The sequence below is a fragment of the Aspergillus uvarum genome (assembly GCF_003184745.1).
Source record: "Aspergillus uvarum CBS 121591 unplaced genomic scaffold BO82scaffold_27, whole genome shotgun sequence".
Lineage (NCBI taxonomy): Eukaryota > Fungi > Ascomycota > Eurotiomycetes > Eurotiales > Aspergillaceae > Aspergillus > Aspergillus uvarum.
The window spans coordinates 42,659-68,746 of NW_020291324.1; the positions used below are offsets into that span (position 1 = coordinate 42,659).

Genomic DNA, 26,088 nt, shown 5'->3' on the forward strand with positions numbered 1-26,088 from the left:
TCAACCTGGCGGTCGTATTCCTGGTCGATGTTGTCGTTCCACGTGCAGGCCGCCCCGCGGATGAGGATGTTGGCCACCAGCCAGAAGATGCTCTGTGTGAGGAGCTGCCGCAGCGGCACCGTCCCGGGCCCCGCGAGGCTCGCTGCGTACACCAGCCCGAGGATCGAGGGCATGTAGAAGCCGATGAACCCCGCCGGCCGGTCGAGGCGCATCAGCTGGAGGTATGGGATCCAGCTGGCCGGGCTGGTCAAGCTGAGCGGCTGGTCCTGGGCTCTTGGGGCAGGAGGACCCTTGGGCAGGGTGGGTGGCGCGCCACCGTTGCTTGCCTTGGTTGGCACTGGCATTGTTCTGCTCTTTGGTGAAGGTGGGCAACGAGGGGATGAGAGGAAGAGAGAGAGAGAGGATGAAAGATGATGGAATAAGATCTGTCCGAGTTGAATCAGTCAATTAGCCCGTTCTTCATGGCTTCTCCGGGGGCTGAACGTCAGTTATATACCCTGAATGCGGGATGTTCGTCTTCAGATGTCAATGGAGAAGCCAGTAAGCTGGTCGCCCGTCAACCTGGGCAGCAGGAAACAGCTCTCCAGCAAACGAGCCTCCTCACCAGAAGCCACGGGCACAGTCACGGCATCTCGGCTCAGCATAGGTACTGTATGGTCAATGCATAGTCTTCTCTGATCAGACAAGATGCGGGGTGAGGGTGTGTTGAGGCCGGTTTGGGGGCTAAATTTCAGAAACCAATATCCTGGTCACTCATACAGCCCTGGAAGCGACGATTGAAAAACCGACACGAGGTAGATAGACTGATAGAGTGATAGAAGGGAGCAGAGTCCAATCAACGACACAGGGTTCATTGGATAGTTGATGCTGACTATGACGAGAGGTCGTAACGTGCTTCTGAAGGCCCGCCTGCTTACTACCACTGCCATCGTAAGTTCCACCTGTCAATGCATGAATAGCAATACGAACAGCAGTACGAACAGCAGTACGAACAGTACCAATTTGGCTCTAACCCTAACGAAATAAGTCTGCAGCGATCCGGAACCGCCCGGGAACCGGCGGTACGTTTAGAATGGCAGCAGAGAAAGCGCTTCGCAGCGTTACATACACATACGTCAGATTTTAGATCGATTCTGGACGGACCCTTTAGTCTCCACGTGTGACCGGATTAATATAAAGCCTGATCTCGGGCAATTGTCGCTAAGGGGCATGGCTGGCGCTTAGCCTCTCGGTTCGACCGAAGTTGAGGCTATGTTTACATAACTATTGTCTGACTGCGTCAGGCTACTGCGTGGGGGCGAGACACTAACTACGAAACTACCCATGAAGTGAGCAGGCATTCTAAAGACCTCTGCTGATTATTATGGATGACTCCTAATGAATATGAGGGTTACTGGGTGGATTCGAAGGATTGATCCCCCAGTAGAACCTGGAGACCAGAGTTTGCAGCGTGTCGTGCGATAGCCCACACCATGGGAGAAAAAAAAAGGTCGCCCGGTGAAGATATAAATGTGCCCTAAAAGCACCCCACGCGGTCAATGATGTTGTGCTTCATCCAGTTCACCTTTCTCATTTTCCTCGACTAAAGATGTTGTTCAGTTGGAAATCGTTGGGACTCGTCGCCGGGACTGCGACGGTGACGGCGGCTGCTGCTGCTGTTGCCTCGTCTCAGACCTCGACTTCCTCCTCAGTCGCGCGATATCCTTATGGCCTTCTTCCGACCCGAAATCTCCCTGCGTGGCGCAAAGACAAGGTATGTCCTCATTGTTTCCGCCCCCTTCATCAGCGGAAATATCCACGCTTGGATTCAGACCGTCTAACAATTGACCAGACCTGTCCCACCACCGCGCCCTGGTCAGATGTATCTCCCTCAGGCGACCCTCCTAACACGGGCGTAACACGGCACTACAACCTCACTATCGCGCGGGGGACTGTGGCGCCGGACGGAGTCTCGAAAGATGCCATCTTGATCAATGGGCAGTTCCCCGGTCCCATGATCGAGGCCAACTGGGGCGATATGATCGAGGTGACGGTGCGCAACGAGATCTACGACGACGAAGAAGGCACGACCCTGCATTGGCACGGATTGACGCAGAAGAAGACACCGTGGGAGGACGGAGTGCCGGGGGTCACCCAGTGTCCCATCATCCCCGGGGGTAGCTTCACCTACCGCTTCCAAGCCGATCAGTACGGCACGAGCTGGTACCACTCCCACTTCAGTGCCCAGTACACCGACGGCGCCTACGGGCCGATGATCATTCACGGACCGGTGCAGCCCGGGGCCGAGTACGACCTGGACGTGGGCCCGGTGATGATCGCGGACTACACCTACCTCGACTACTACTCCGTGCTCCAGGAGATCCTCTCCATCCCGCCCAGCTTCCCCAATGTGGACAACAACCTGATCAACGGCCACGGGGCCAGTGGCACGGGGACGGGCTACGCGCGGTTCAACTTCACCTCCGGCAAGAAGCACCGGCTGCGGCTGCTGAACACCGGGGCCAACGCCAACCAGAAGTTCAGCATCGACGGGCACACGATGACGGTAATCGCTAACGACTTCGTGCCGGTGCAGCCGTATACCACCGAGGTCGTGACGCTGGGCGTGGGCCAGCGGACCGATGTCATCGTGGAAGCCACTGGCCAGCCGACGGACGCGTACTGGATGCGCGCCACGCTGGACATGTACTGCCTGAACAACACCGCCACCTACGAAACTGTGCAGGCGGCGATCTACTACGAGCAGGCGAATCCCAATGCACTCCCAACCAGCGAGTCGACCGCGACGTGGGAGAGCAACAACTGCCGCAACGACCCGCTGAACACGACGGTGCCGTACTACGCGCAGACGCCGCCGGCCACACCAGCCCTCACGGAGACGCTCGAGGTGACGATGGGGGTCAACGCCTCGGGGAACTACCTCTTCTTCGTGAACAACTCGACCTTCCGCGCCAACTACAACACGCCGCTGCTGCTGCTGGGCCGCAACGGCAACTTCTCCTACCCGGAGAGTCCGGACCTGAACATCTACAACTTCGGGGCGAACGCTTCCGTCCGCCTGGTGATTTACAACGTCTTCGCCATGCAGCACCCCATGCACCTGCACGGCCACAACTTCTGGGTGCTGGCCGAGGGCCGCGGTACGTGGGACGGCACCATCACCAACCCGACCAACCCCCAGAGCCGCGACACGCAGATCCTCCAGCCCGGCAACCCTGAGGACCCCGCCTACCTGGTCCTGGAGTGGCAGCTCAACAACCCGGGCACCTGGCCGCTGCATTGCCACATGTCCTTCCACGTAAGTGCGGGCTTGCTGATCAACGTGGTGGAGCAGCCGGATGCGATCCAGGACCTGCAGATTCCCAAGAGCATGGCCCAGACGTGTCGCGACTGGGCTTATTTTAGTGGGCATGAGTTTGTGGATGAGATCGACTCGGGGGTGTAAATGAAGGAATTCGGGGAAGAGAAGAGAAGAGAAGCAGAGGGGGGGGGGGGGGGGGGGGGGGGCCAAAAAGACGGGTCTGGTCGATAACGGCATCAATCACTAGATAAGAGTACCTGATGAGTGAGTGTACAGTACGATAATAATACAAGTACAGTCTATATGCATACATACATGGCTCCATACTCCATACATCGTGGTACTGTACTGTCCTTACTACTGCTTATGCAGTGCATGGGGGCTGCATTGGTGGGGCGGGACGAAGGGCTGATTGATGGTTGACAAATCAAACAAAACATGGCCCTGGCGACTGTGGTGTGAGGTGCTTGTACTCAACTCGGGCCAATCAATGGATTCTGCTTAAATGAATAAATAAGGATATTAGTTACCTTTGGGCGAACATGGAATTGACTGTATTGAATCCAGCAGTGGTAAAACACTGAGCAGCATCGCCGTTGAACGGGCGGGGGCTGGAATCCCCCGGAGATAGCCCTAGTTCGGGACTCAAATATGGGGCCGAATCCCAAGAGTCAAGCCACTCAGTTCTCGCACAGACAACACGCTTGTTTTTCCTCACCCCCAATCCAAAGCGGGGTTCTGCATCTTGACATTCTGGACGCGAGACCCACGTACCGCAGATACTGCACGTTTCGACATCATGCAGGTTTGGCACTGGATGCGTGAACACCCCCTCCCGTCGGCCTGGGTAATTGTCAGCTATAGTCAGCTATAACTCAGTAAGCTATGGAAACTACCGTCTTTACTCACAACCACTCACTCACTCACTAAGGCCAGGAGCCATACGCGAGGACACCAATCCGCCCCGGTGGCCAACAGCTCCCCACCCACATCTCGGTTGGTGCCAGATGGGGCAGGCAGCCTCAGGCCGACCGCCACCGAATGGACCCCAACCACCATTGCAGCAGCTATCCAGGTAGCGCAGAGCACCGGAGGGCCAAAATGCACCCATCGCCTTTCTGAGTGGTTCCCTGCAGTTGGTTGATATGGGATGACGGGCCTGACTGCGCCCTGCAACAATGCTGTTCATCGACACGTCGTGGCAACGCCGCTATAAGTGTATGCGCCTGGCTTACCCCCTCCCCCTCCGGCTCTCCCCTCCCCTCCCACCCTGCATTCCCTGCCTCACGCTGATCTTCCCAACCGGCGCAGCCTGCAGCCTCTGCGTCTCCAATTCCTCCGCAGCGCGAAGGAAACCCACGCATCGCCATGTCAGCGGCTCTGCCTCCCGACGAGAACCGGGCTGTGAGCCTGCTACTCTGCTTCTGGATCCCCTTCCCTTTCACGGTGGGCTTGGTCGTGACCCGCTTCTACTGCCGGGGCATGCGAAAAGACCTGGGGTATGACGATTGGACGATCCTGGTGGCCTGGGTAAGTCGCTGCCAGCGCAGCCAGCATACCCCGAGATACAAGAATCGACTGACTGACTACGGGAAACCACAGATGCTCTACACGGCGGCGACGGCGATGAGCACGGCGATGGAGCTGCGCGGCGGGGCGCGCCATGTGGCCTACCTCAGCGCGGAGGAGATCCTGTACATCGGGAAGATGCAGATCATCAACCAGTTCCCGGCGGCGCTGTCGGCGATGTGCGGCAAGATCAGCGTGGCCCTGTTCATCATGCGCATCTCGGGCCGCACCTCCAAGTGGCGCCGCTGGTTCCTGACCGTGCACATCGTGCTGTACTTCTGCCTCACCGTGCTGAGCCTGTGCATACTGATCGGCCAGTGCAAGCCCGTCCAGGCGCTGTGGGACATGAGCCTGCGCACCTCGGGGCAGGCCACATGTTTGGATGCGCGGATTAACACGGACATCACCATGTTGCAGTCAGGTCAGCTCCCCCTCCAACCCGCCTTCCATCAGCCTTCGTGTAGAGCTAACCCAGGAACAGCCTTTGGCGCATACCTAGACTTCGTCCTCGCCCTGCTCCCGCTGAGCTTCATTGTCGACCTAAAGGTTAGCCTGCGCAAACGCATCGTTCTATTCTGCATCCTCAGTTTAGGTATCGTGTAAGTGCCCCCCTTCCCTTCCCCCCCACACCCCCCCCCTTCTCAACCAGAACTAACCCCCCAAAGAGCAGGAGTATGCGCTTGCATCAAAACCAGCGAATTCATCCCCGCCACCGGCGGCACCGACCCCACCTGGGACGGCTACGCACTCTACCTATGGGCCTTCCTCGAGATCCCCCTGGTAATCATCGCCGCATGCATCCCGCCCTCCAAGCCGATCTGGGATTTTTTGGTCAAAGGGCAACCCATCCGCCCCTCCAGCAACCACAGCAGCAGCAACTACACGGGCACGGGGTCCGGGTCGACGGGCTCGTACCGGATCGGCTTCGTCAAGACCTCCGTGCGCGCCCAGAAGAGTCACCACAAGCACGCCGCCAAGAGAATCAGTGGGCGCGGGGCGGATGACGGGGTCAATCTGATTGTCCATGGCGGCAAGGGCGGGGCGGCGAAGAATAATATTCAGCAGACCGTGCTGATCACGCAGACTTCCAGGGAGCGGGGATCACCGAGGCAGTCGGAGACGAGTGTGGAAAGTCCGGTTTGAATTTCCTTTTTTTTTTTTTTCTTCTCTTTTTTGTGTTATTGAGGGGGTGGGAAGGGGGGAAAGGGTGGATGAGGATGCTGGTCTTGTTGGATTGTTGATTATACCACTGTTTCTTTCTTCGTTCGTTGTATAGTCGTTAGTGTTGGCTAATATGGGCATCGGTGTATAATATTATTGTATATAGGTATTGGATATGCACTTTGTTTGTGGATGGTGGAGTTGGTTAGAGACGACAGTAACCTCCAATATACATAGCATAAAGGTGACTCGCTACTGATAAGAGTACCCGGGTGGGGAGATACGAGGAAGTCGGGTTGGGTTGTTTAGCCCCGCTCGCCGCATTGCGAACTGGCATTCGTTCCTGTGGGAGAGTTAAGTTACCGTGAACCAGCTATGTAGTAATTATCTCTAGAGCACTGCTTTGGTCTGCTACTGGCTAGTTCCCCTGTGTCGGGCTATCTTCTGGACTTCACTGCTTCTGCGCAGTTGACGTGGTTCCCACACACACACTCTCTCCCTCCCTCTCTCTTTGGTTCCTGACTTCATTCTTTATCTTTTCTGGATAGCATCTTGTCACTGCCATATCTACTGCTGATGCAGTGCACCATAGGGGAGTACCTCGTCCAATTACCTTCCGCCTGGTTTCTAACATTCTGAATGGTCTTGAGGATTGGACTCCCGCCTGATCGCAGCAGACCTTGAAGGATAAGACCATACATAGATATTACAAATACCCAGCATCAAGCCTACTTTGCAAGCAGCCGGCACCAAGGCTTAAACAAATATATTCGTCCTGTACAACTGAATCCAAGGTATCCCAGCTCTCGAACCAACTACCCATACACTCTCAAACCGGCACCGCCTCAAACAGCGCATTCGACCCGGTACCCTGGTTCTCGGCCCGCCACACCTTGACGACCTTGAAGCCGGCGCGCTCCAACAGACTCAGCCACTGCTTATCCGTGCGCTCCAGCGACGAGAACATGGACAACATGATGAGATCGACACTAGCATTGAAGCGAGGCACGCCCGTCTCGGGGATGGTGTTCTCGTTGATCAACAGGACCGAATCCGGGGCCATGGCCTCCCGGACGCGGGCCAGGGCCTGCAGGGCCTGCTTGTCGGGCCAGTCGTGCAGCACAGTGCGCAGGTAGTACGCCTTGGCGCCGCGGACGGGCTGCGCGTCGAACATGCTGGACCCGAGCGCCTCGATCTGCCCGCCCAGGGGGCCCGAGATATCGGCGATCACGCTGGGCAGATCCTGCAGCACCAGCTTGCGCCCCGGGTTTTGGGACTGCTGGAACCGCTGCAGGTCGTGGCCCTTGCCGCCGCCGATGTCCACCAGCAACACCCGCTCTGCGTCGTCAGGCGTAGCCAGCCGCTCCGCCCATGGGTAGAAGTCGTACCACTGCGCCCCCTCGACGGCGCGGTTGCTCGTCTCCATCACCACGTTGAAGGCATGCTGCTCCTCCGCGTTCGTGCCCAGCCACTCGAAGTGGTGCAGCGGCGTGTTGTACGCCAGCTGGAAGGGCGTCTCGTACGCGTCCTCGGGGCTCGTGTAGTCCCGGGCGGCCAGGAACTCGTGCGTGTACGCCGTCGCGCGCAGGATCATGTGGCTGGTTTGTCGCTCCGTCAGCACCGCTTCCACTCCCCTCGTAGATGTCCCCCCGGGGGTAAGTGTGCACGTACAAGTTCTTGATCACCTCGCTCGGCGGCGCCCCCGTCGCGAACGCCAGCGCAAATGGCTGCGCCTGGTACTTCTCCGCCGCCGTCTCCGTGAACAGCCGGTTGGCGCTCAGCAGGCGCATGATGCGGACTGTCCCATCCCATCCCAACCCCAAGATTAGCGCACTGGACCGACCTCGGATAGCGCTAACGTCCTCTGGGGAAAAGGGGGAAGCTCACCCAACATATCCTTATCGCCCTTCGTCTTCTCGTTCAGCTCGTCGGCTGTCAACTCCGCGCCCGGGCCGGCGGCGGCGAAGGCGTCGAAGATGCCCATGCCGATGGCGATGCGGAGGGCGATGAGGGGGTGGGCCTGCCACCAGTTTGGACGCGTTAGCAATTCACTTCAGCATCACTCCAGTGTGTGGTTTGTTTTGTGTTTTTTTTTGTGTTTTTTTTTTTTTTTTTCTTCGGGGGAGAAGGGAAGTCAAACATACCGCCCAGCAAATATTCAGCACCGTCGCGATGGGCGGCTCGACTGCCGCCTTGAGCTTCTCCAAGGCATCGATGAGGCCGAAGCGCGCCGCGTCGGGGATCTCGTCGGTCGGGGACAGCTTGGCCAGCGCGGCGGTGACGGCGGCGGTTACTTCGGCGACGGTGTCGGCCATTGTGATTGTGATTGGAGGTGTGGGGTGGGATGGAGAATAGAGAGGTGAGAGGGCGGAGGGGGCTTGAGAGTGACAGGGAGTGGGGATGGGATGGGATGGGTTAAATCATCTGGCTGGAGGGGAACGTTTTATACGGGCTTCGATCTCAGCGGATTTACACAGTGGTTTTCACGTTCAGCGCTGGCTAGCTAGCTATGTCGATGGCATGGATCCTAAGGTACTAACTGTACTGTACCCAAGAACTAAAATGGGTTGATCCACCCCTGCCGCGGGGCTTGTTCGCGCCCGGTGGGGGAGGAGGGTTCCATCATACTCTGTACACAGTGCACAAAAAAAAGCGATGCGCGCTTTTCCCAATTGAGTGATTCCATTGGGCAGGAAGAGCAAAGACAATCACTGAGTCCTACGGCAATGTACAATACCTAGCCAGAATAGTGTCCTGTTAGCGCTACGATGTAACGCTAGGCCTTCGTCTCTCTGTGTTCAGCATATCGAGGCGGTGACACCGGTCAGCACTAATGCAGAGGCGAAAAGGGGCCGTTTCCCGGGTCTTCGTTCAATGTCGACGGGGGCACACGGTTTCTTTCTCTGTTCATGTAAGAAACCATCTGCACCGGTAAGAACGACACGACCGCACAGAATAGAATCAGCAATGTCGGGTGCGAGCTGAGTCGTGCCACAGGAATCGGCCGTGCCATTGGGGGAAATGCAGGGGAGAAGATAAGCCCTAGGCGGTCCCTAGTGCCGTGCTAGGTGAATGGGGAAAGGTCCGTAAGCACTAAAGTCATCCTGACCGGTCTTTTGGACGGAAATACGGGTGGTAGGATGTGTAGATGGATGTTAAGGCTGGAGGGGAAGTTTGGAAGTACGTCTGTGTGTCTGAGATGCGGATCGCAACGGCCAAGTTGGATCCAATTGTGTAGCGACAAATGCTAAGCTTCGGGGAAATCCTTTGCATTCCAGCTGTTGTGTTACGGGAGGATGCATCCTTCGCTGTGCTCGGTTCCTTCGGGTGGAGGACGGTATGGTATGGATACAGCCATTGTATAAGGCAACTTGTTGGTGTATTGTATTAATGATGACTGTATTCATGTAACATCAAGGCTGGCCCACGCATCATAAGCAGTACTGTATGTATCGTACATATACGAGTAGATACAGACAGTCAGCCGAAAACGCAAGATACGACTTGCCCTAAATCCCCTCCCCCTCCCCCTCCCCCTCCCCCAACCGCTCCAACACCATCACACTATGCCCCCCCTCCGTGACATACGGCACGACCTCCACCAGCGCCAGCCCCGCCGCCCGGAACAGCCGGGTCCAGTGCGCCAGCGTGCGCTCCTGCGCCGCCAGGCACGCCATCAGGGTGATGTCCATATCCACCACGGCGGGGCCCGCCCCGCAAGCCGGGCAGACGATCTCGTCCACCAGCACCACCGACCCCGCCCCCATCGCCGCCCGCTGCAGCCCCAGCAGCCGCACGCACTGCTCGTCCGGGTAGTCATGCAGCACGTTGCGCAGGTAGTAGAATCCCGCCCCAACCACCGGCTGCGGGGTCCAGAAGTCGTGCGCCCGTCGCTCGAACCCGGCGTGCGGGAGCGCCTGGGCCACCACGGGGGCCAGGTCCTCCAGCACCACGCGGCCGTGCCATTGGGGCAGCCGCTTCAGCAGTTCCACGCACTGGTGGCCGACGCCGCCCCCAACGTCGACGAAGAGGGGTGGGAGAGGAGACGGCGATGCCGATGCTGCTGCTGCTGCTGCGGCTGCTGCTGCTGTAGTGGGGGCTGTGGTGGTCGTGGCCATTGTTTTAGGGGCAGAAGTAAGCAATCGCTCCAGTGGGAACACGTCCAGCCAGATGGGCTGCCCCACGCGCTGGGCGCTCATCCACAGACTGAATTCCTCGAACAACCGCGGTGGGGCGCTGCCGCCCATGAACCAGGCGAAGACCGTCTGGTCGGTCTGGTGGGCCTGCTGGAATGCCGTGCGCTCCCGATCGGAGGGGTTCTGGTAGTTGGTTGCTGCGAGGAAGGCCGGAAGGGCCCCCCAGGCGGGCAGTTGCACCTCGAAACTGTGGAAAGTGGATTAGTCGTGAGTCGTGCAGACACGAGATGGCGGGGCCAGAACTGACTGGTGCTTGATCCCGGCTGCAAACCCCGGCACGGTGAGGGCTCGGGTCACTGCGGTGGCCTGGAACCGGTCGACTCCGGTTTCAGCGAGCAGGTGGAAGGCGACCAGATAGCGAAGGATGCGCGCGATCAGCACAGGGTCTGCGCCGGTGGCCTGGGTCAGCTCCGCCAGGCTCATCGGCTCGTCTTTCGCAACGAGGATCTCGAAGAGGTTCAGATCGATGGCGACCTTGGTCATCGTCAATTGCAGGGGCTGTGTGGGTGTTAGCGTCAACGAAAGTGATCCTGAAGGGCAGCAGCACCTACGGCAAAAGAGATCCGGTGGACGGTCTCCAATGGTCGTTCGACTGCCACCAGGGCCTGCGACAGCGCATGGGACAGCTGCCGGCGAAGGTCATCATCCTCAGGCACCTGCTGGCGTAACGCCGCGAGACCGGCGAGGAGGGCCTGTGTTTCGGTCGTAGACACGGCTGGATCATCCGGCACCTGTTGGCTCAACGCCGTGTGCCTGGCGAGGATCGTCTGCGTCTCGGTTGTAGACATGGCTTGATTTGGTGCTAGGGGTTACTGTTCCATCTGATGCAATCCCCGCTGCTTTAATATACGCCAGGGGGACCGTGTGCACACATGACCGAGCTGGCCTGTGCGGACAGTGCTAGGAAGTTCCGTCATCCGGCTGTACCCTATTCCCATCCATCGTTCAGAGTGATATCGACTAGGCGTATTATCCTCGTAGCATGTTTCACGACCGGCTGGTGAGAGTCCATGTCCTGTCGTATTCTTGGCACGTTTTCCGCACGTTTCCGCCAATTGTTCCTGAGACGTTATCAGCGTCGCGTGGCATGGGAGCTAGTAGCTTGCTAGTCCAATGCACCGACCATGATGAAGATAGCATGACGGCCCATCAGCAGGGTTGCACGAGTAGTAGTGCATGGGGCCATTCACGCGGACTGACTGGCATCCGTTTTTGGCCCCAGAAAACGGCCCAAGATAGTTCTTTCTACCAGACTGCTCTGGCCAAGATATCACTAACCACAAGCAAGTCTGACTGTGTTAATCTATCAGCCTTTCTCCGGTCTACAGAGTCTCAGATTCTTCTTTCTTCTCAAAGAAGGAACTAGAATCCCAAGCGCAGAGTCATATCCGAATAGCTATTGGTATTACCCTAATCATAATCATACAGCATCTAATCCCGGCTCTCCCGGTTCAACTGCCACGTCCCGCGGGTCCTGGGAAACTGGCCCCTCGCAAACTTGCGCCACGCCTCGCGCGCCTCCTCAAACGCATCGTAGCCGAACATCCACCGCGTGAGGGCCGGATCCGCCAGCACGTTCGGGTATCCGTCGTAGGGGTCGTGCTCGTGCTCCCGCAGCTGGCGGTCCCGCTCGCGCTGCTGAGGCCCGTCGGGCATGGACCAGAGATCGCGCGCCATCCCGACGCGGCGGCGCATCTCCCGCGCCCGCGGCTGGCGGATAGCCTCGAAGATGGTCAGCAGATCGGGGATTTGCGCCTTGTCTTGCATCGCGCCGAAGAGGACGCTCAGCGCGGCGGCGTCCTCGAAGGCCAGTGCTGCGCCTTGCGCGCTGCGTGGGGGTGGGGGGTTTGTGGTTAGCTGCTTTCTTCCCCGCGAGATAGCCTCGTTGCGGAGGCTAGAGGTCAACTCACAGGTATGGTAAGACTGCGTGTGCAGCATCCCCCAGCAAGGCGATGTTGCCCGTCTCGCCCGTCCACTGGGACGGCATATCGGTGTGCAGCAGGGTCCAACGCGCACAGGTGGTGGTCAGGTCCAACAGACGATGGAACAAGGGGTCCCAGCCAGCAAACTCAGCGGCCACGGCCTCCTTGGCGATGGGCTGCGGGGCGAATTGGACGGAGGCATCCGGGGGATGGACGTGGGTGAGGACGATGTTCAGCAGGCCGCCGCGCTTGAGCGGGTAGGTCAGCGCGTTGCCGCGGGGCCCAACCCACCAGTTGATGCCGCGGGTCAGCGCGCGCAGCGGCTCGTCGGCTTCCAGGGCTGTCAGGGGCACGGTGGCGCGGAAGACGTGGTCGCCGCTGTCGCGCCAGGGGAACTCGTGGCCCAGCAGCGAGGTGCGCACGCGCGACCGCTCCCCGTCCGCGCCCAGCACCAGGTCCGCCGCCCGCTCCTCCACCAACCCCCCAGTGCCGGTGGCAACCACCTGCACGAAGGCCTGCTCCGGCGTGCCGCGCACCCCCGTCACCTCCACCCCCAGCTCGATCACCGCTCCCTCCCGCTGGGCCGCCTCCGCCAGTAGGTGGTGCAGGTCCACCCGGTGCACCACGTAGTAGGGGATGTTGTACTGCTCCACCATGCTCTTCCGCCCCAGCGGCATCGTCGATAGAACCTCCCCGTCGCGGTACGACCGCATCTTGTTCTCCTGCGGACAGATGCAGATCTTCTCCAGCGCGTCCAGAAGCCCCCATTCGCGGAAGACCCGGCCTGAGTTCGGAGGGACCTTGATCCCGGCTCCAATCTGCAGGCCACCGTTAGACAGGCCCTGTTGGTGAAGACGGGGGAGGGGAGGAAGAGCAAACCTCTCCTAAAGCGGGAGCCTTCTCCAGCACGGTGACCTGATGGCCGGCGCGGCGCAGCCCAATGGCCGTGGCGAGTCCGCCTAGGCCGGCGCCGACGATGATTACTGAGATACTCGGGGGCATGATGACGGGAGGTAGAAGACAGAAGATCTGGGGGAGTGTCAGAAGGGGAGTCTGCGCTCTCGCTCTATATAGACCGATTTACATATGGGGTTTTGTGTCTTCACGAGGCGCAGTGGCTTTACGAGTGGCTCCATGTCCAATTCGTTCGAGGCGGCTGACGGTAGATGTGGGATGGACCACGGGGGGCCAAAACCGCCATCTCTCGTGATCGTATAACAGGTACAATATCGGTTGCAAAGCCAGCGGGACCGGACTTCAGTAGCCCAGCTCGGGCTTATTTCTCTTTCGGATTGACCGCCCCGGGGCTGGGCTCTTCGCTTATCCCAGATTGTACTGTACGCAGTGGTGGAGCCAGTCTTATACGGACTTTGCATCTTAACTCGGGGACGAGCAAGCGGAAGGGAAAAGGCCCCACGACGCGCTAGTCCACCACTATGCCAGGTTTTATACCAACTGTACTGTGCATGTCTCGTCTCAGTTGTCTCCACGCACAGCAATACTTCTTTCCACTGCAAGGTACAGTCCTCACTATCCCTCAGATTGCCCTACTTCGCGGGCCCACGTTCCAGATTCTGCTTTCCTGGGAGAGGCGTTGTCCCATGCTCTCTTATGCCTTTCTTCGTTGATTTCGTGATCAGCTGAGATGGATGCGCAGAATTCTCCCCCATCCCCGACATGTAAGGATAAAGCAGTCTGTTTTCGATATCCCTACCGGTCTATGGGCTGTAGCTGACCTGCAACGCGAAGCAATTATTGGAAGCTACCTGCAGATACCTTCCATGATCTACTATCTCTCCCCGAGACGGTTTCTCTTGGTTACCTTGTCTTCATTCCCGCCTGCCGGAGATCTCTGGCTGCCCTCGGGGTGGTACTGCGCGGAGTCTTCGTGAGAGCGCCGACCTCCTTCCAAGACCGAAATTCCCGGTTGGTCGACATGGTTAATGCTACTTCAGCATCACACGTCAATCGTATACAACTTAACTTGCCTTTCAACAACAAGTTCACCCGCTCTGAGTGCTGGGTCACATGACCTTGCCTATGCAGGGAAATACGTTAGTCAGCTATTGCTCGATGCAACGTGGCAGCGGCGATCAATGACGTCACTATGGGCTGGTGTGCGGAACAAATGCCGAATCCCCGAATTTAATATGTGCAGCAGCACTCGGTACAATCTATTTACGTGTTGCCTTGGGCGCAGGCAGTCGCACAAGCTGTGAGATGTTCTCATGGCGATTGCTTGGTTTGAATCGATGGGCCTAATCCTGGGCCGGCTGGGAAACCCACCCTCAGTTTCGTTAGTTTACTCAGTCTTAACAGCACTCCAGAACAGCAAGCAAGCAAATATGGCAGCACCGTCAAGCGGGCTCATGGCTCGGCACGAGTCATCACCCAATATGGGCCGACCAGCGGAATACACCAAACCATCGAGTCTCAGATCACAGATGCACCCGTGCTTCGACTTGCGCTTATAAATCCTCATCAGGGAAATGAGCCGAAAGTCGAGGCAGTCCCCACCATCGAAACAAACCGTCGCACACCACCACAACAGATAACTCGCCGCAGATTGGGGAGGCACCTATAAAGTCTTGTCTTCCGGCTAACTCCACTTTCTCCAGCAACGTTAACGGGCCTCGAATTGCAACCGCTGTCGAAATGCCTTATATTGGTCAGTGCAACTGTGCGAGTGTGCGCATCACCTTGCCCCAACAGCCTGCCAACTCCGTGCTATGTCACTGGTAGGGAGCTGTCTAACTAGAGGGGGGTGTACGTATCGCTAACGATCCGCGCCGCATAGCACGAACTGCAGAAAAGCCGGGGGAGGACGTGAGTTTTTCCTAAAGCGTAGCTGCCGTGGCATTTCTGCCTTCTTGCCTGCGTGTTCGGTGCTAACCCGGTGCTGACTTGACTGCTGCAAGTCTTCTCGGTCAATTATCTCGTTGATGAAAATAGCATGACCGTGGAGGATCCCAATGGGGCGAAGAAGGTTTATCAGGATCCGAACACTCGCTCTGGGCACAAGATCTCGGTATGTCTTCGTTGACCTGCTCTTTTGTGTGTGCGGGAGAGAGGGGCTGACATGGCTGATGCTAATGCCGGGATTGCAGCGTCATTTCTGCTCACACTGTGGGAGGTAGGTCGACCCTTGCGACGATCGACAGGAGCGAGCCACAGCCATGCTAATCTAACATAGCCCTTTGTATACGCTCACGCCTGGAAAGCCCGGGAAGGCGTTCCTGAAGGCGCCGCTGTTCGAGAGCATCGCTCCGCCGAGTCTGGCGGTGTTTGAGGAGAAACAGGAGGCGTGGGCGAAGGTTCATTTGTGATAGTGCTTATGTTGAGTTGATTGAAGTTGTAGAGTAGCAATTGGGTGCGCAGGGGCAGGGAACCAGAATTGAACCCAGATCCACCATCTAAGCAGTAGCTGTACGTACCATGGATGAGTGACGGACGATAAGAGTGGGAAATCCCAGATAAGAAATCCGGCTTTGGCCAAAACGCGGGGAATCGGAGGGGAGGCCGGGCTGGGTGACACATCATCCATCAATCATCATCATCCCTCCGACCGGGAGTCTCTCTGAGCTCCGTCGTGGTCAGATAATGCAGAACCCTTCTCACCCACGCAACCCTGGCTGAATTCTCGGCCATGTCGTACAGATCCCGTTAGACTTCATTCACAATGGCCCAAGTCCGCGAGCCCCAAGTCGAAGATAACCACTCCCACACCGTGGTAGGTCGGGAGGAAAATGAAACCCCCCCAACTGAAACGGCGGTCAACACGGCCGAACACCATCGCGAGAGCCATAGCGACGACGACAGCGACCGCGATGCATTCGAATTGCGCAACGTTTCGACCCAAGACGTGGACGAGGCCGGCTTTTCCACTGACTCGATATCCTCCGGGGAATACCGCGTGAGGACGCTCCGAACGGTCTCCCAGGCCACTCAGCGCAGTCGGGAGTCACGCAAGGGGCCATGGGGGCGTCTCGAACGCTTCTGGACGCGGCATGTGGTGCTGACTGTGCCACAACGGAGTAATCGGGATCATTTTGGTGAGTAGCAGAGCATTCTTCCTCGGTTCCTTTGGTACTGTACAGCTATCTGGGCTTGTGGGAGTTATATGGAATCCTCCGTATTCAATGATCGCCGCGCTAAAATGACGGAATCCCACATGGCGATGGCACCACCAGCACCAACCCACGCTCCAGCAAATAGCCAATTCCCGTCAATCAGTCATTCAAGTAAAACATTGTGATGCACACGCGACTAATCTGGAATCCTGGACCAGCATTGGAACGAACCTTCTTGGCGTATATCCGCACCTCGGTTATGGTCGCCATGCAGGGCGTGCTGATCGCGCAATTGTTCCGCCTCCAGCACATGGCGTCCCCGGATCTGGCGCTGGGGTTCTACGAGGTCGGCGTGCCGCTCTCCGTGACCTGCTACGGGGCGGCCATCCTCATCGCTTCCCTGGGCGCGTATCGCTTCTGGAAGCAGCAGAATATGGTCGCCTTGGGCACCGTGTACGCCGGGGGGTGGGAGCTGAATCTGATTGGGATACTCATCGGCTTGGTGAGTCCACCCCAAACTAAACTTTTGGCAGATTGTGGTACTGATATGATGATTGGGAACTTTAGATCATTCTCACGACTTTTATTGTATCGATAGTTATTACGGTGCAGTTGGACAATTTGTGACTGAGGATGATTGACGGCCAGAACTTCTCTGCTGGCAGGTCGCTTGCGATGATCACAAGCGTCTGGGTAATGTTTCCGATTCTCTGGTTTATACTCGCTGTATGTAAAAGTGGTTGTTATGTGTTGATTTTCTCGGCGCAACACGTCGGATTTTTGCAAGAATACGAATGCTCGGATTACACAATGTACCATTGGGTTTTCAGATTGTGTAAGATTTTCTCAAGGAGTTGAGATTTATGTGAATCGATTGACACTCAACAAGATCTTGAAGAGTGAAAGACTTCGGCGAACAATCTTCCTCTTTCCCAGCCCCGTATTGTAGACCATCTACGTTCTGCCGAGACAGAGCCGATGGTTGTGACGGACTTGCGAACTCGTAGCTTGGGAGCTCCGATTTCGGGCCGCAAATCCAATGTTTGCCAGACACTTAGTGCACTGACTTTGAGAAGCTCCTACTCAATACTATCGCCCTGAAACCAGCCATGGAGAAAAAGCACTGTGAAGAGGGATGCTGTCGATCACACAACCCATGGACTTTTCGTAGCGAAGCATTGGGAGACTGACTAAGCGAATCTGACCCGATGGGGATTAGTGTGCGTGGAGATACCGAGCATCTTCTGTCCGCCTTCGAACAACTTGAACAATAGACCATCATACCAACTGCATCAGAACCATCGTGTCTTCTATATACCTCGCATCTGTTCAATTACCCCCATATACTTTAAAGACTTTACCAGAATGACCCCCTAACCTGTTCGAGTACAAGAGAGATGCCAATCGCGGCGCTCCCACCAACAACCGCACGGGCAATCGGCTCGGCGTCCGTCATCTCCGACCCCTGCTCAATTGTCAAGGAGCTGTTGGACAACGCCCTCGACGCATCGGCTACTTCGGTGACCATCGAGATCTCGCAGAATACCGTTGACGTAGTGCAAGTCAAGGACAACGGGACCGGCATCCCATGCGAAGACCACCCACTCGTCTGCAGAAGCTCCTTCACTAGTAAAATCCAGACCGTGGACGATCTCCGACATGTCGGAGGAACATGGCTGGGCTTCCGCGGCGAAGCGCTCGCCAGTGCTGCCGAGGTCTCCAGCAGCGTGGTCATAACCACCAGGGTTGAGAGTGAGTCGGTCGGCTACGTGCTCAAGTATGGTCGAGACGGGGAACTGATAAGGTAAGTACGTCGAACTTCGTATCGAGGCACACGAATACTGAAAATCCGCCCGCAGCACGCAGCGCGCGGCGCACCCGGTGGGAACGACCGTTCGCATCGCGGATCTCTCCAAGCACATCCCCGTGCGCCGGCAGACGGCCTCGAAGAACGCCGCCAAGACGCTGGGCCGCATCAAGACGCTGGTCCAGGCCTATGCCTTGGCGCAGCCTGCGAAGCGACTGTCCCTCAAAGTCCTGAGGGCGAAGAACGAGAGTAACAACTGGATGTACGCGCCAGGCAAGGATGCGACTCTCTCGGACGCCGCCTTCAAGGTGGTGGGTAAGGACGTTGCCTCGAACTGTCTGGTAACGAAATGGGGAGATGACTCTCCCGGTGGCGCAGAGAAAGAGAGTGAACTGCACTATCACTTGACAGCGCTTCTCCCAGACCCAGAGCTCGGTATGCGCTCCGTAGGGCCTTTTTTGAGTTCGACTAACTTTGGCAGATATTGCGCGAGCCAGCAACTCGGGTCAGTACATAAGCATTGACGGTAGACCTCTGTCGGCTGCGAGGGGTCTCGGTCAAGACATTGCGAAGTTGTTCAAGTCTTATATAAAACACGCAGCGAGTCATCAGCAGGGCCAATCGAACATCACCGACCCGTTTCTGTGTCTGCATATCCGCTGCCAGGAAGCGACGTATGATGTCAACATTGAGCCTGCGAAGGATGATGTCTTGCTCGAAAACCCGCAAGAGCTGCTTTCCGCGGTGGAAGCCTTGCTTCGCGGCATATACGGAGCACAACCCGAACCCGCCGAGCAGCCACGCTCTTTACAAAAAGGAAAGGCGCCAGTCAGAGAGTCGAACGGGTTTGACTTGCTTTTGGCTCGCAAGGACCCGATCGAGGCTACGCAGAGTACAACAAGCAGTCATTCGCCGGGGTTCGTGACAGCACAATCGATGCTGAAGGCCCCGCCACCGTCTACCGATGCATCCCATACGTCCGATGTCAACAACCTAAGGCGAAAGCGTCTGGAAGCGCTGAACCCGTGGTCTTTCACAAAGATGAATGTATCCAGCGGCTCTGCCAGGATCTTGCCACAAACTCAGTCAACCTACGAAGTCATCGACGACGACGTTGCAGAGAGTCGTAGGGACTCATTAGGGTCGCGACCTGCTCCTTCACCAAAGTCGCTTCTTCCAAGCCCGTCCGCATCGAGCACGAGCACGCTGGCCATCTCTCCGGCACGAACGCAGATCTCCCCCATTAGACTGCAGCCTTCACACAGTCCCCCGGAGCACAACACTCACGAAAGTGTAAAACGTGCACTGCGGGAGCGCGACAGAGAGCGTTACGGAAATGGATCGCTTGACACCTGGTTTACAAAGACTACGCAAGTGGCAATGTCGCGATTGGAGGCCTCAGGGCAGCCGCGCGAGGAATCAGAGGAGCCTTCTTTGGCTAAATTAGCAGCCCAGCGATTCGAAGCATCCAATGCAACCTTCCAGGAACCACAAACCCCAGCCGACGATGTACCTGACAGCCCCCCGTCGGCCGCAGCGATGTCGCAGGTCCTGGACCGCTCCCCATCAGCAATCGAAGACGCGGAAATCCAAGGCAATCACCGCGGACTTCCGGTCCTCGAACGATGGTCCTCGAGGCTTCATCAACTGTCCAGAGACAGTCAAAACGAACTTGAGAAAGCGCTAGACTTCGAACGCCGGAAGCGCGATGCTATACAGGAGCGACGGAAACAGCTCCAGAGTAGTCACGCCGCGTCTACCCCCCGCTCACCGCACCTGAACCGATACCTCAATGCGCGAGCTGCTCTCACCTCCGATACAGCAATCAGCCACCCTCAGGATCTGGTCGAGCTGGAGCAGACGAACAGACCCGTGCTGTCGCCACATGATCCAAGGTCATATCTCATACGCTACCGCGCGCAGAACGCGACCTCGGACGGGACGTCGAAACCCAAGCGAATCAGCACCAACAAGCTGCCATTTGAGAGGATCCCAGAGGAACACGCACTATATGATACGGGTGTGACAGTATCGACAGATGTCTCGCAGCTGTCGAAACTGGCTAAAGGAATGAGCCCAGAACCCGTATTCACGGATCCCGTGACTGGCTCTGACAGGTCGAATATTCTCGCGACAGACTCACCAATTGATCTATGGACCCAGCGTCTAACGGAATTGATACAGGCGAGATATCGAGAAGCGCAACCGAACGTTCTTCCGCTGCATTTCAATTTCTCATCTCCGTCCCACTGATCTAATGACCGCCAAGCATACTTACACAGCATCACCTATACCAGCATTGTCACACATGCATAACTAGCTCATGCTTCGCATTTCCTTGCAGCTGGCTGCTTATATCGCGCGATAATTTACAATAGAAATTATTTCATTTAATTACTGCATAAACCAAGCTTCCAAGTTGCTAGAGCCGAACTCCAACCCTGGCATTGGCCGATTCGGGACGAGCAGGAAAGTGACAATACGACGTCATCACGACGTTACATAATACTGACATCAACAGCCTACCCCAGACTTCATTTATAACCAATCCCTTCCCCAAGATTCACACGAATTCTTTTCTCTCTTCACTCAGACCAAATCTCTAATCACAACCACCACAACCGCAACCATGAATCTGACGGGGTCAGGTTCGCCGCTCGCGCAGGCGGACCGTCTCCGCAGCCCCGGCCTCGCCACAGGCGAGCTGGGCATCCTGCGCTCGACCATCCTGCCCTCATTCGCGCTGCACACGACCCTGGACCTCGCGGCGTGGGCAGCCTCGCGCGCGACCGACAAAGCCGAGCTGAAGGACTGGAACTGGCCGGCGAGTCAGGTGATCAACGCGTGGTGGAGCGCCGTCGGCCACCAAGTCTTTTACAATAATGTCTCCCCGCAAACCGCCTGGCGCGCCCTTTCCTGGACCGACAAGACACTGCTCTCGCTCGTGACCGCCTGGGGCACGCGGCTGTTCGCGCGCATCGCCTCGCGCACGCTCCGCCGCGGCGCCGACGATGCCCGCTACGTGCAGCTCAAGAAGCAGAGCCCCGTCGGCTTCTGGAAGGAGATGCTCTGGAAGCAGTACCTGCCCGAGGCCGCGTTCCTCACCCTGATCAGCTTGCCCTTCACCCTGCCCTTCCGGCTGACCAGCCCCAGCGTCGCCCTGGACGCGGACGTGCAGGCCGCGCTGCGCGCCTTCGGCGTCGGGCTGTTCGGCGCCGGGTTCGCGCTCGAGGTTCTCGCCGACAGCCAGATGGAGGCGCACCGCGCCGAAAGGCAGGATCTGTGCCGCTCCGGCGTGTGGAGCATCGTTAGACATCCCAAGTATGATTCCCTGCCGCCTCCCAGTCCCCATCCCAATCCCTACGGAAAAGTTCAAGCAGGGTTCAGCTAACATCTTCCGCGGCAGCTACCTCGGCGACACGCTCGTGCACCTGGGCTTCGCCTTCATCAACTGCGCGACTAACTTCAACCCGCTCGTCATCCTGGGCCCGCTGACCAACTACGTCTTCCTGCGCTTCGTCGGCGGCGACAAGATGACCGAGGCCAGCCAGGAGGACCGCTACAAGACCGGGGACCTGCACAAGTACGACCAGCTCCAGGAGTGGAAGAGCAAGAAGAACAGCTTCTGGCCCGGCTTCAAGGAGATCGTCAACCCCTGGACGTGGGCGGTCGTCGGCTTCGGCGTCGTCGGGGTGGTGGTCGAGGAGGGCCTGCGCGGCTTGCTCACCAAATGATTTGCGCTCTTTCTCGTTTGTGTCTACTGCGATATACTCTGTACACTGTACTCTGTACCACGGCAACGATCATGTAATCTATGTTTATATCTTAATTGAATCCAATACTTACACGGAAGAATCTTTCGTATAACCTTGTTTCTGTCTGCGGATCTGAATTCTGTGGGAAATGCAAGGGTTAGTACCCCTTCCCGCGCTTATACTCATTCAAAATCTCCTCCCCGCGCGCCACCCGCCCCAGATTCTCCTTCAGGATATCCAACGACCGCGGGATATACTCCAACCCGGCCCCGCTGATATGCGGACTGATCAGCACGTTAGGCGCATCCCACAGCGGATCGTCAGCGGGCAGGGGTTCGGGATCCGTGACGTCGAGCGCTGCGCCACCGAGAACACCCTCGCGCAGCGCAGCCACCAGCGCCGTCTGGTCGACGATCTTGCCGCGGGCGATATTCGTCACAAAGGGTTTGCTGCCTCCCCGCGAATGCTCCGCCAGCAGCCGGAACTCCTCCGCGCCCAGCAGATGCGTGGTCTGCGGGGTCAGCGGCAGCGCGACGACGAGGTGGTCCAGCCCCAGGGCGAGGAAGGCGTGGATCGAGGCGCGATCCGTGCCGTGGTGCCAGGAGACGGGGATCGTGCCGTCGCGGTCGCCTGTGCCGGGCACGATATAGCCCCTATCGACGCGGGAGGCGGGCGTTGGCCGCGGCGAGGCCGTGTAGGCGTGGACCTGCATGCCCAGGGCGGAGGCGACGCGGCCGACTATCCCCCTCATCCATCACACATTAGCAATCAACCCCCCAGCTACAGTAGAATGATTTTGCGGGGAACGGGGGGCAAGGGGCAAGGGAACCTACTCTGCCGCCCGATACTCCCATACCCCAGAATCCCGACCTTCCGGCCCACCTGGTCGTGGACCCCGCTCATCCACTCGCCGTACTTGCCCCAGTGGTGTCGCTCCTGGCTCCTGTGGATGTTCACGAACCGCCGCGAGGCCACGAGCCAGTTCATGATCACCCACTCGGCGATCGGGGGCCCGTGGATCCCCGAGCTGGAGGTCAGCGGGATGCGGGTGTTCTGAACGATCGGGTGCGTCATGATGTGGTCGAGGCCGGCGGAGAAGAAGTGGATGAGCTTGACGCTGTTCCACGTCAGCTGGAAGCGTTTCCTCCTTGGGTATTATCGAAGTAAGTGAAAGGGAGGGAAGGGATTGGGGTCACGTACTTGGGCACATCCTCGACGTTGGGGAGGTTGCTGAACGTCACGATGTGGGTGGCTCTTCTGGCGTATTCTGCGGGGGGTCAGTGTTCTTATACAATAACTCTCAATGGCAGACAAGGTCTCTCGAAGAGGTCTCTCGAAGAGACAAGCAAGCATACAGACATACCGCTGGGAATCGGGGTGAAGTTCTCCAGCTTCACATAAGTGATATCCGCGTGGGCGAACTTGGCCTGGATCTCTTCGAGGAGAGCGGGGGCGAAGTCGCTGGCGTTGGTGATCAGGATCCGGTCCTGGGTGAGCGGTGCGTCTCCCATTGTGAGCTGTGAGTGGGTGGTTGCAGACATGAAGCAATCCAGAAAGTGTCGAGCGTCAATGCCGGAGTCGACGAGAGGGGTTTAGATTGCGCCATTGACTCGCTTTCTGGCGCTTTTTTCCCTTATCGTCGGCAATTGCGACGCTTTCCTTTTCGGGATGCGTGACAGGCCGAAGACGCGGATGACTAAGCGCGGGGAACGGGTGAGATAAGCCTGTCTTTCTTTCTCTTATCGCTGTTGTTGATCGCTATCTTCGTTTGCTTTCGCCGCTCGGTCGCTCGCACTTACCCTGTCTCTGTACTTTACTCTTGATCTACCCCGTGGCATCATGGAAGATGCTGGCGTTGCGACGAAATTGCTTTCTCGGTCAGTCACAAGTTCCCATCGCCGATCGATGCGGGTCAGTCAATTAATTTATTCTCCCAGTGTCGAAACGTGCCGTCCCGCCAACTTCCGGTCAATAATGCCACCACCACAACAAACATGACAGAAGTACGTCGCTTAAAGCCTGGTTGAATCATGACCAGTTTGGGAAAATATGATCGACACAGAAAGCACAGTTCACTCCCTCGAATCGCTTGAACCTCCCATCCTCCAATCTGACAGGCGCCTATCCGTGGTTCCTTCAGCTTAGTGCTTGCAGAATGGGGCCGTGAGCTGCAGCCCGCCCCGTGGCTGATCGTTGTCTTGGAGACTCGGACAGTGACCGTCGCTTTGGAGGGATCGATACGGCGGCCATGGCCGAAAAAATCCCTGCTAGCGTGAAGCCTGCTCCAGACTGTCGAGTCTAGGTCCGTATCGCGAGTCATCTGCCAATTCACCCTGAATCCCCACAAACTCATTGTGATGCTCGTGTGGTCGACGGGCTAATCAGCTTCGCTCGCTACTGCGCTGCAGACTTCGTAACTTCGCGTCAAGAACACGTTCAGCTCGCCACTATCACATCCTGCAGCGCTACCAACGCTGTTGACTCAGAACTCTCCTTACATCACAGGTAGCTCACATTGGGCCCAATCTACCGAACTGAGCGCGCTCGACTCGAAAACTGCACGCAATCCCCTCATTTCGTGCCGAACTGCTGCTTGTCGATCCATGTGGGTCAAGGGTCCAGCCGTCCGCTTAAATTGCCTCGACGCTGCAGGACCAATGAAGGGCCAGCCGGCTTCTCTATCTTGCACTGCCATGCGCACGAACACCCCGGGAGTAGCGCCATTTGCAGAAAGGGGTGGCGGCGTCCATCAGGTGCGCCGGCCTGGATGTGTAATAATTAAACCTCCCAAGGGGGGATATCCACCCTTCCCCAAAGGCTCCTTAAAACGGGCCGGACTCCCCCTCTGGAGCGAGGGCTTTGAGTTTTTCGTGTTTTTCGGGAGGTTCATCCCGCCCTTTTCCACCCGCCACCATGGCGCAACATCCACGCTCCGGTTTTGTTGGACGTTTCATGAATCTTTTGCCTCGCGCACAACGTGAGCAACATGAGCAGCCTCATTTTCCCCCCATGACCTCACCGGGGGCTTATCCCCCGACGGCGCCTGGGATGCTGCCGGGCGGAGATTTGGAGGCAATGGGTGCCGCCGCCATGCCACCTCCTGTCCCCCCGCCGCCGTCGCCGCCGCAGCAGCAGCAGCCACAACAGCAATACCACCAACCCTACCACCAACCGCAACAGCAACCACAACAGCAACACCACAACCCCTATGACCAACAGCAGCAACAACAGCAGCAGCAACAACAACAACAACCCCGCCAACTGACCATCTCCACTACCGACATCGGTTCCCTCATCCCGCCGCAGGACAAATTGCTCGTCTTCCGCGCGTTGACGGGGATCGACAGCATCCCCGCGCTAACGACGCTGCACCACTACCGCCGCACGGCGCCCAACATCGGCATCTACACGCGCGTCGTCAAGGCGGAGCACTCGGCGGGGCGGCGCTACCGGTTTTTCAGTGTGCTGATCAACGTGTGCCTGGGGATCCAGATCGTGGTGGCGGCGGCCCTGACGGCGCTGGGTGCCGCCAGCGGGCCGCACTCGGCGGTGACGGCGTTCGGGGCGATCAACACGATCATGGCGGGGGTGCTCACCTACCTGAAGGGCTCGGGGTTGCCCGACCGGCTGAAACATTACCAGAACGAGTGGCGCAATATCCGCGAGTACATCGAGCAGCGCGAGCGCGAGCTGTGTCTAAGTGGCTGCGAGCTGGACATCCAGGAGGAGATCCACATCATCGAGTACATGTACGAGGGGGTGAAGCGCGAAATCGACCAGACGAAGAGCACGGAGAACCGGGCGGCGCCGCGCGAGGGGGGGCCGAACCGCCGGATGTTCTATCCGCAGCATAGACCGCAGCAGGTGCAGCATCAGATGCAGCAGCAACAGCAAGGGCAACAGGGTCCGATGTATCCCCCACCGCAGCCACACTCGCCGCATCCCAGTGAACCGTATGTAGTGGAGAGGGTTCGGAGTCCAGCGCCGACGGAGGGGAAGCCGTGACGTGATTGTGGCGGTGACTGCTGGCTGCTGGCTGCTGGTTGCAATATGATGCATAGTATGACTGATAGTAATGACTTGTCCTAATTTGAGTATGCATCATCTAATCCTAATCATCTTTCCTTCGATCGAATTGATTGAAGTATGAACGGGACCCCGATCGAGTCTAGTCGATTCTGCGTACCCCGATCGCGGAACTGGTCCCTTGCCGTCGGAGCTGACTCTGCCCTCTGATAGGAGCATCCACTCCGGGGATTGTGAGCCCAGCACAAACCGGAGTATAGGCTGTCTTAGCAGGCGTACTT

General features: G+C 57.7%; 11 protein-coding genes across 11 annotated transcripts; 7 read left to right on the top strand and 4 right to left on the bottom strand.

The window, feature by feature from the left end:
• Positions 1-1,349: 1,349 nt before the first annotated feature.
• BO82DRAFT_310163 (uncharacterized protein) lies at positions 1,350-3,476 on the top strand. The gene is made up of 2 exons (XM_025632369.1): positions 1,350-1,753; positions 1,832-3,476. The coding sequence occupies exons 1-2, from the start codon at positions 1,589-1,591 to the stop codon at positions 3,443-3,445; spliced, it is 1,779 nt and encodes a 592-aa protein (XP_025491827.1). The 5' UTR covers positions 1,350-1,588; the 3' UTR covers positions 3,446-3,476.
• Positions 3,477-4,669: 1,193 nt separating this feature from the next.
• BO82DRAFT_402155 (uncharacterized protein) lies at positions 4,670-6,013 on the top strand (the record flags this gene model as incomplete). Its single annotated transcript, XM_025639307.1, has 4 exons — positions 4,670-4,831; positions 4,904-5,291; positions 5,352-5,469; positions 5,536-6,013. The coding sequence occupies 4 exons, from the start codon at positions 4,670-4,672 to the stop codon at positions 6,011-6,013; spliced, it is 1,146 nt and encodes a 381-aa protein (XP_025491828.1).
• A 535-nt stretch (positions 6,014-6,548) lies between these two features.
• On the bottom strand, positions 6,549-8,527 carry BO82DRAFT_354366 (O-methyltransferase). Its single transcript, XM_025635191.1, has 4 exons — positions 8,176-8,527; positions 7,919-8,051; positions 7,703-7,829; positions 6,549-7,629 (listed from the first exon to the last, which is right to left on the bottom strand). Exons 1-4 carry the CDS (start codon positions 8,344-8,346, stop codon positions 6,861-6,863), a joined length of 1,200 nt encoding a protein of 399 aa, XP_025491829.1. The 5' UTR covers positions 8,347-8,527; the 3' UTR covers positions 6,549-6,860.
• Positions 8,528-9,434: 907 nt separating this feature from the next.
• Positions 9,435-11,511, bottom strand: BO82DRAFT_392134 (S-adenosyl-L-methionine-dependent methyltransferase; the record flags this gene model as incomplete). Its single annotated transcript, XM_025638597.1, has 4 exons — positions 10,779-11,511; positions 10,475-10,725; positions 9,620-10,414; positions 9,435-9,474 (listed from the first exon to the last, which is right to left on the bottom strand). The coding sequence occupies exons 1-4, from the start codon at positions 11,013-11,015 to the stop codon at positions 9,435-9,437; spliced, it is 1,323 nt and encodes a 440-aa protein (XP_025491830.1). The 5' UTR covers positions 11,016-11,511.
• Positions 11,512-11,653: 142 nt separating this feature from the next.
• BO82DRAFT_310174 (FAD binding domain-containing protein) lies at positions 11,654-13,205 on the bottom strand. The gene is made up of 3 exons (XM_025632370.1): positions 13,029-13,205; positions 12,138-12,967; positions 11,654-12,055 (listed from the first exon to the last, which is right to left on the bottom strand). Exons 1-3 carry the CDS (start codon positions 13,149-13,151, stop codon positions 11,659-11,661), a joined length of 1,350 nt encoding a protein of 449 aa, XP_025491831.1. The 5' UTR covers positions 13,152-13,205; the 3' UTR covers positions 11,654-11,658.
• Positions 13,206-14,804: 1,599 nt separating this feature from the next.
• Positions 14,805-15,475, top strand: BO82DRAFT_402159 (GFA family protein; the record flags this gene model as incomplete). The annotated part of the gene is made up of 5 exons (XM_025639308.1): positions 14,805-14,887; positions 14,947-14,975; positions 15,068-15,177; positions 15,257-15,282; positions 15,343-15,475. The coding sequence occupies 5 exons, from the start codon at positions 14,805-14,807 to the stop codon at positions 15,473-15,475; spliced, it is 381 nt and encodes a 126-aa protein (XP_025491832.1).
• BO82DRAFT_76363 (DUF202 domain-containing protein) lies at positions 15,388-16,973 on the top strand. Its single transcript, XM_025641527.1, has 3 exons — positions 15,388-16,201; positions 16,438-16,721; positions 16,787-16,973. The coding sequence occupies exons 1-3, from the start codon at positions 15,829-15,831 to the stop codon at positions 16,844-16,846; spliced, it is 717 nt and encodes a 238-aa protein (XP_025491833.1). The 5' UTR covers positions 15,388-15,828; the 3' UTR covers positions 16,847-16,973.
• A 643-nt stretch (positions 16,974-17,616) lies between these two features.
• Positions 17,617-20,422, top strand: BO82DRAFT_335426 (putative DNA mismatch repair protein; the record flags this gene model as incomplete). Its single annotated transcript, XM_025633303.1, has 3 exons — positions 17,617-18,023; positions 18,079-18,461; positions 18,508-20,422. 3 exons carry the CDS (start codon positions 17,617-17,619, stop codon positions 20,277-20,279), a joined length of 2,562 nt encoding a protein of 853 aa, XP_025491834.1. The 3' UTR covers positions 20,280-20,422.
• Positions 20,423-20,577: 155 nt separating this feature from the next.
• On the top strand, positions 20,578-21,879 carry BO82DRAFT_310185 (DUF1295 domain protein). The gene is made up of 2 exons (XM_025632371.1): positions 20,578-21,347; positions 21,433-21,879. The coding sequence occupies exons 1-2, from the start codon at positions 20,656-20,658 to the stop codon at positions 21,758-21,760; spliced, it is 1,020 nt and encodes a 339-aa protein (XP_025491835.1). The 5' UTR covers positions 20,578-20,655; the 3' UTR covers positions 21,761-21,879.
• Positions 21,880-21,882: 3 nt separating this feature from the next.
• On the bottom strand, positions 21,883-23,447 carry BO82DRAFT_354370 (D-isomer specific 2-hydroxyacid dehydrogenase family protein). Its single transcript, XM_025635192.1, has 4 exons — positions 23,145-23,447; positions 22,982-23,048; positions 22,615-22,898; positions 21,883-22,519 (listed from the first exon to the last, which is right to left on the bottom strand). Exons 1-4 carry the CDS (start codon positions 23,290-23,292, stop codon positions 21,939-21,941), a joined length of 1,080 nt encoding a protein of 359 aa, XP_025491836.1. The 5' UTR covers positions 23,293-23,447; the 3' UTR covers positions 21,883-21,938.
• A 914-nt stretch (positions 23,448-24,361) lies between these two features.
• BO82DRAFT_354372 (uncharacterized protein) lies at positions 24,362-25,936 on the top strand. Its single transcript, XM_025635193.1, has one exon. The coding sequence runs from the start codon at positions 24,695-24,697 to the stop codon at positions 25,784-25,786; it is 1,092 nt and encodes a 363-aa protein (XP_025491837.1). The 5' UTR covers positions 24,362-24,694; the 3' UTR covers positions 25,787-25,936.
• The last annotated feature ends 152 nt before the right edge of the window (positions 25,937-26,088 follow it).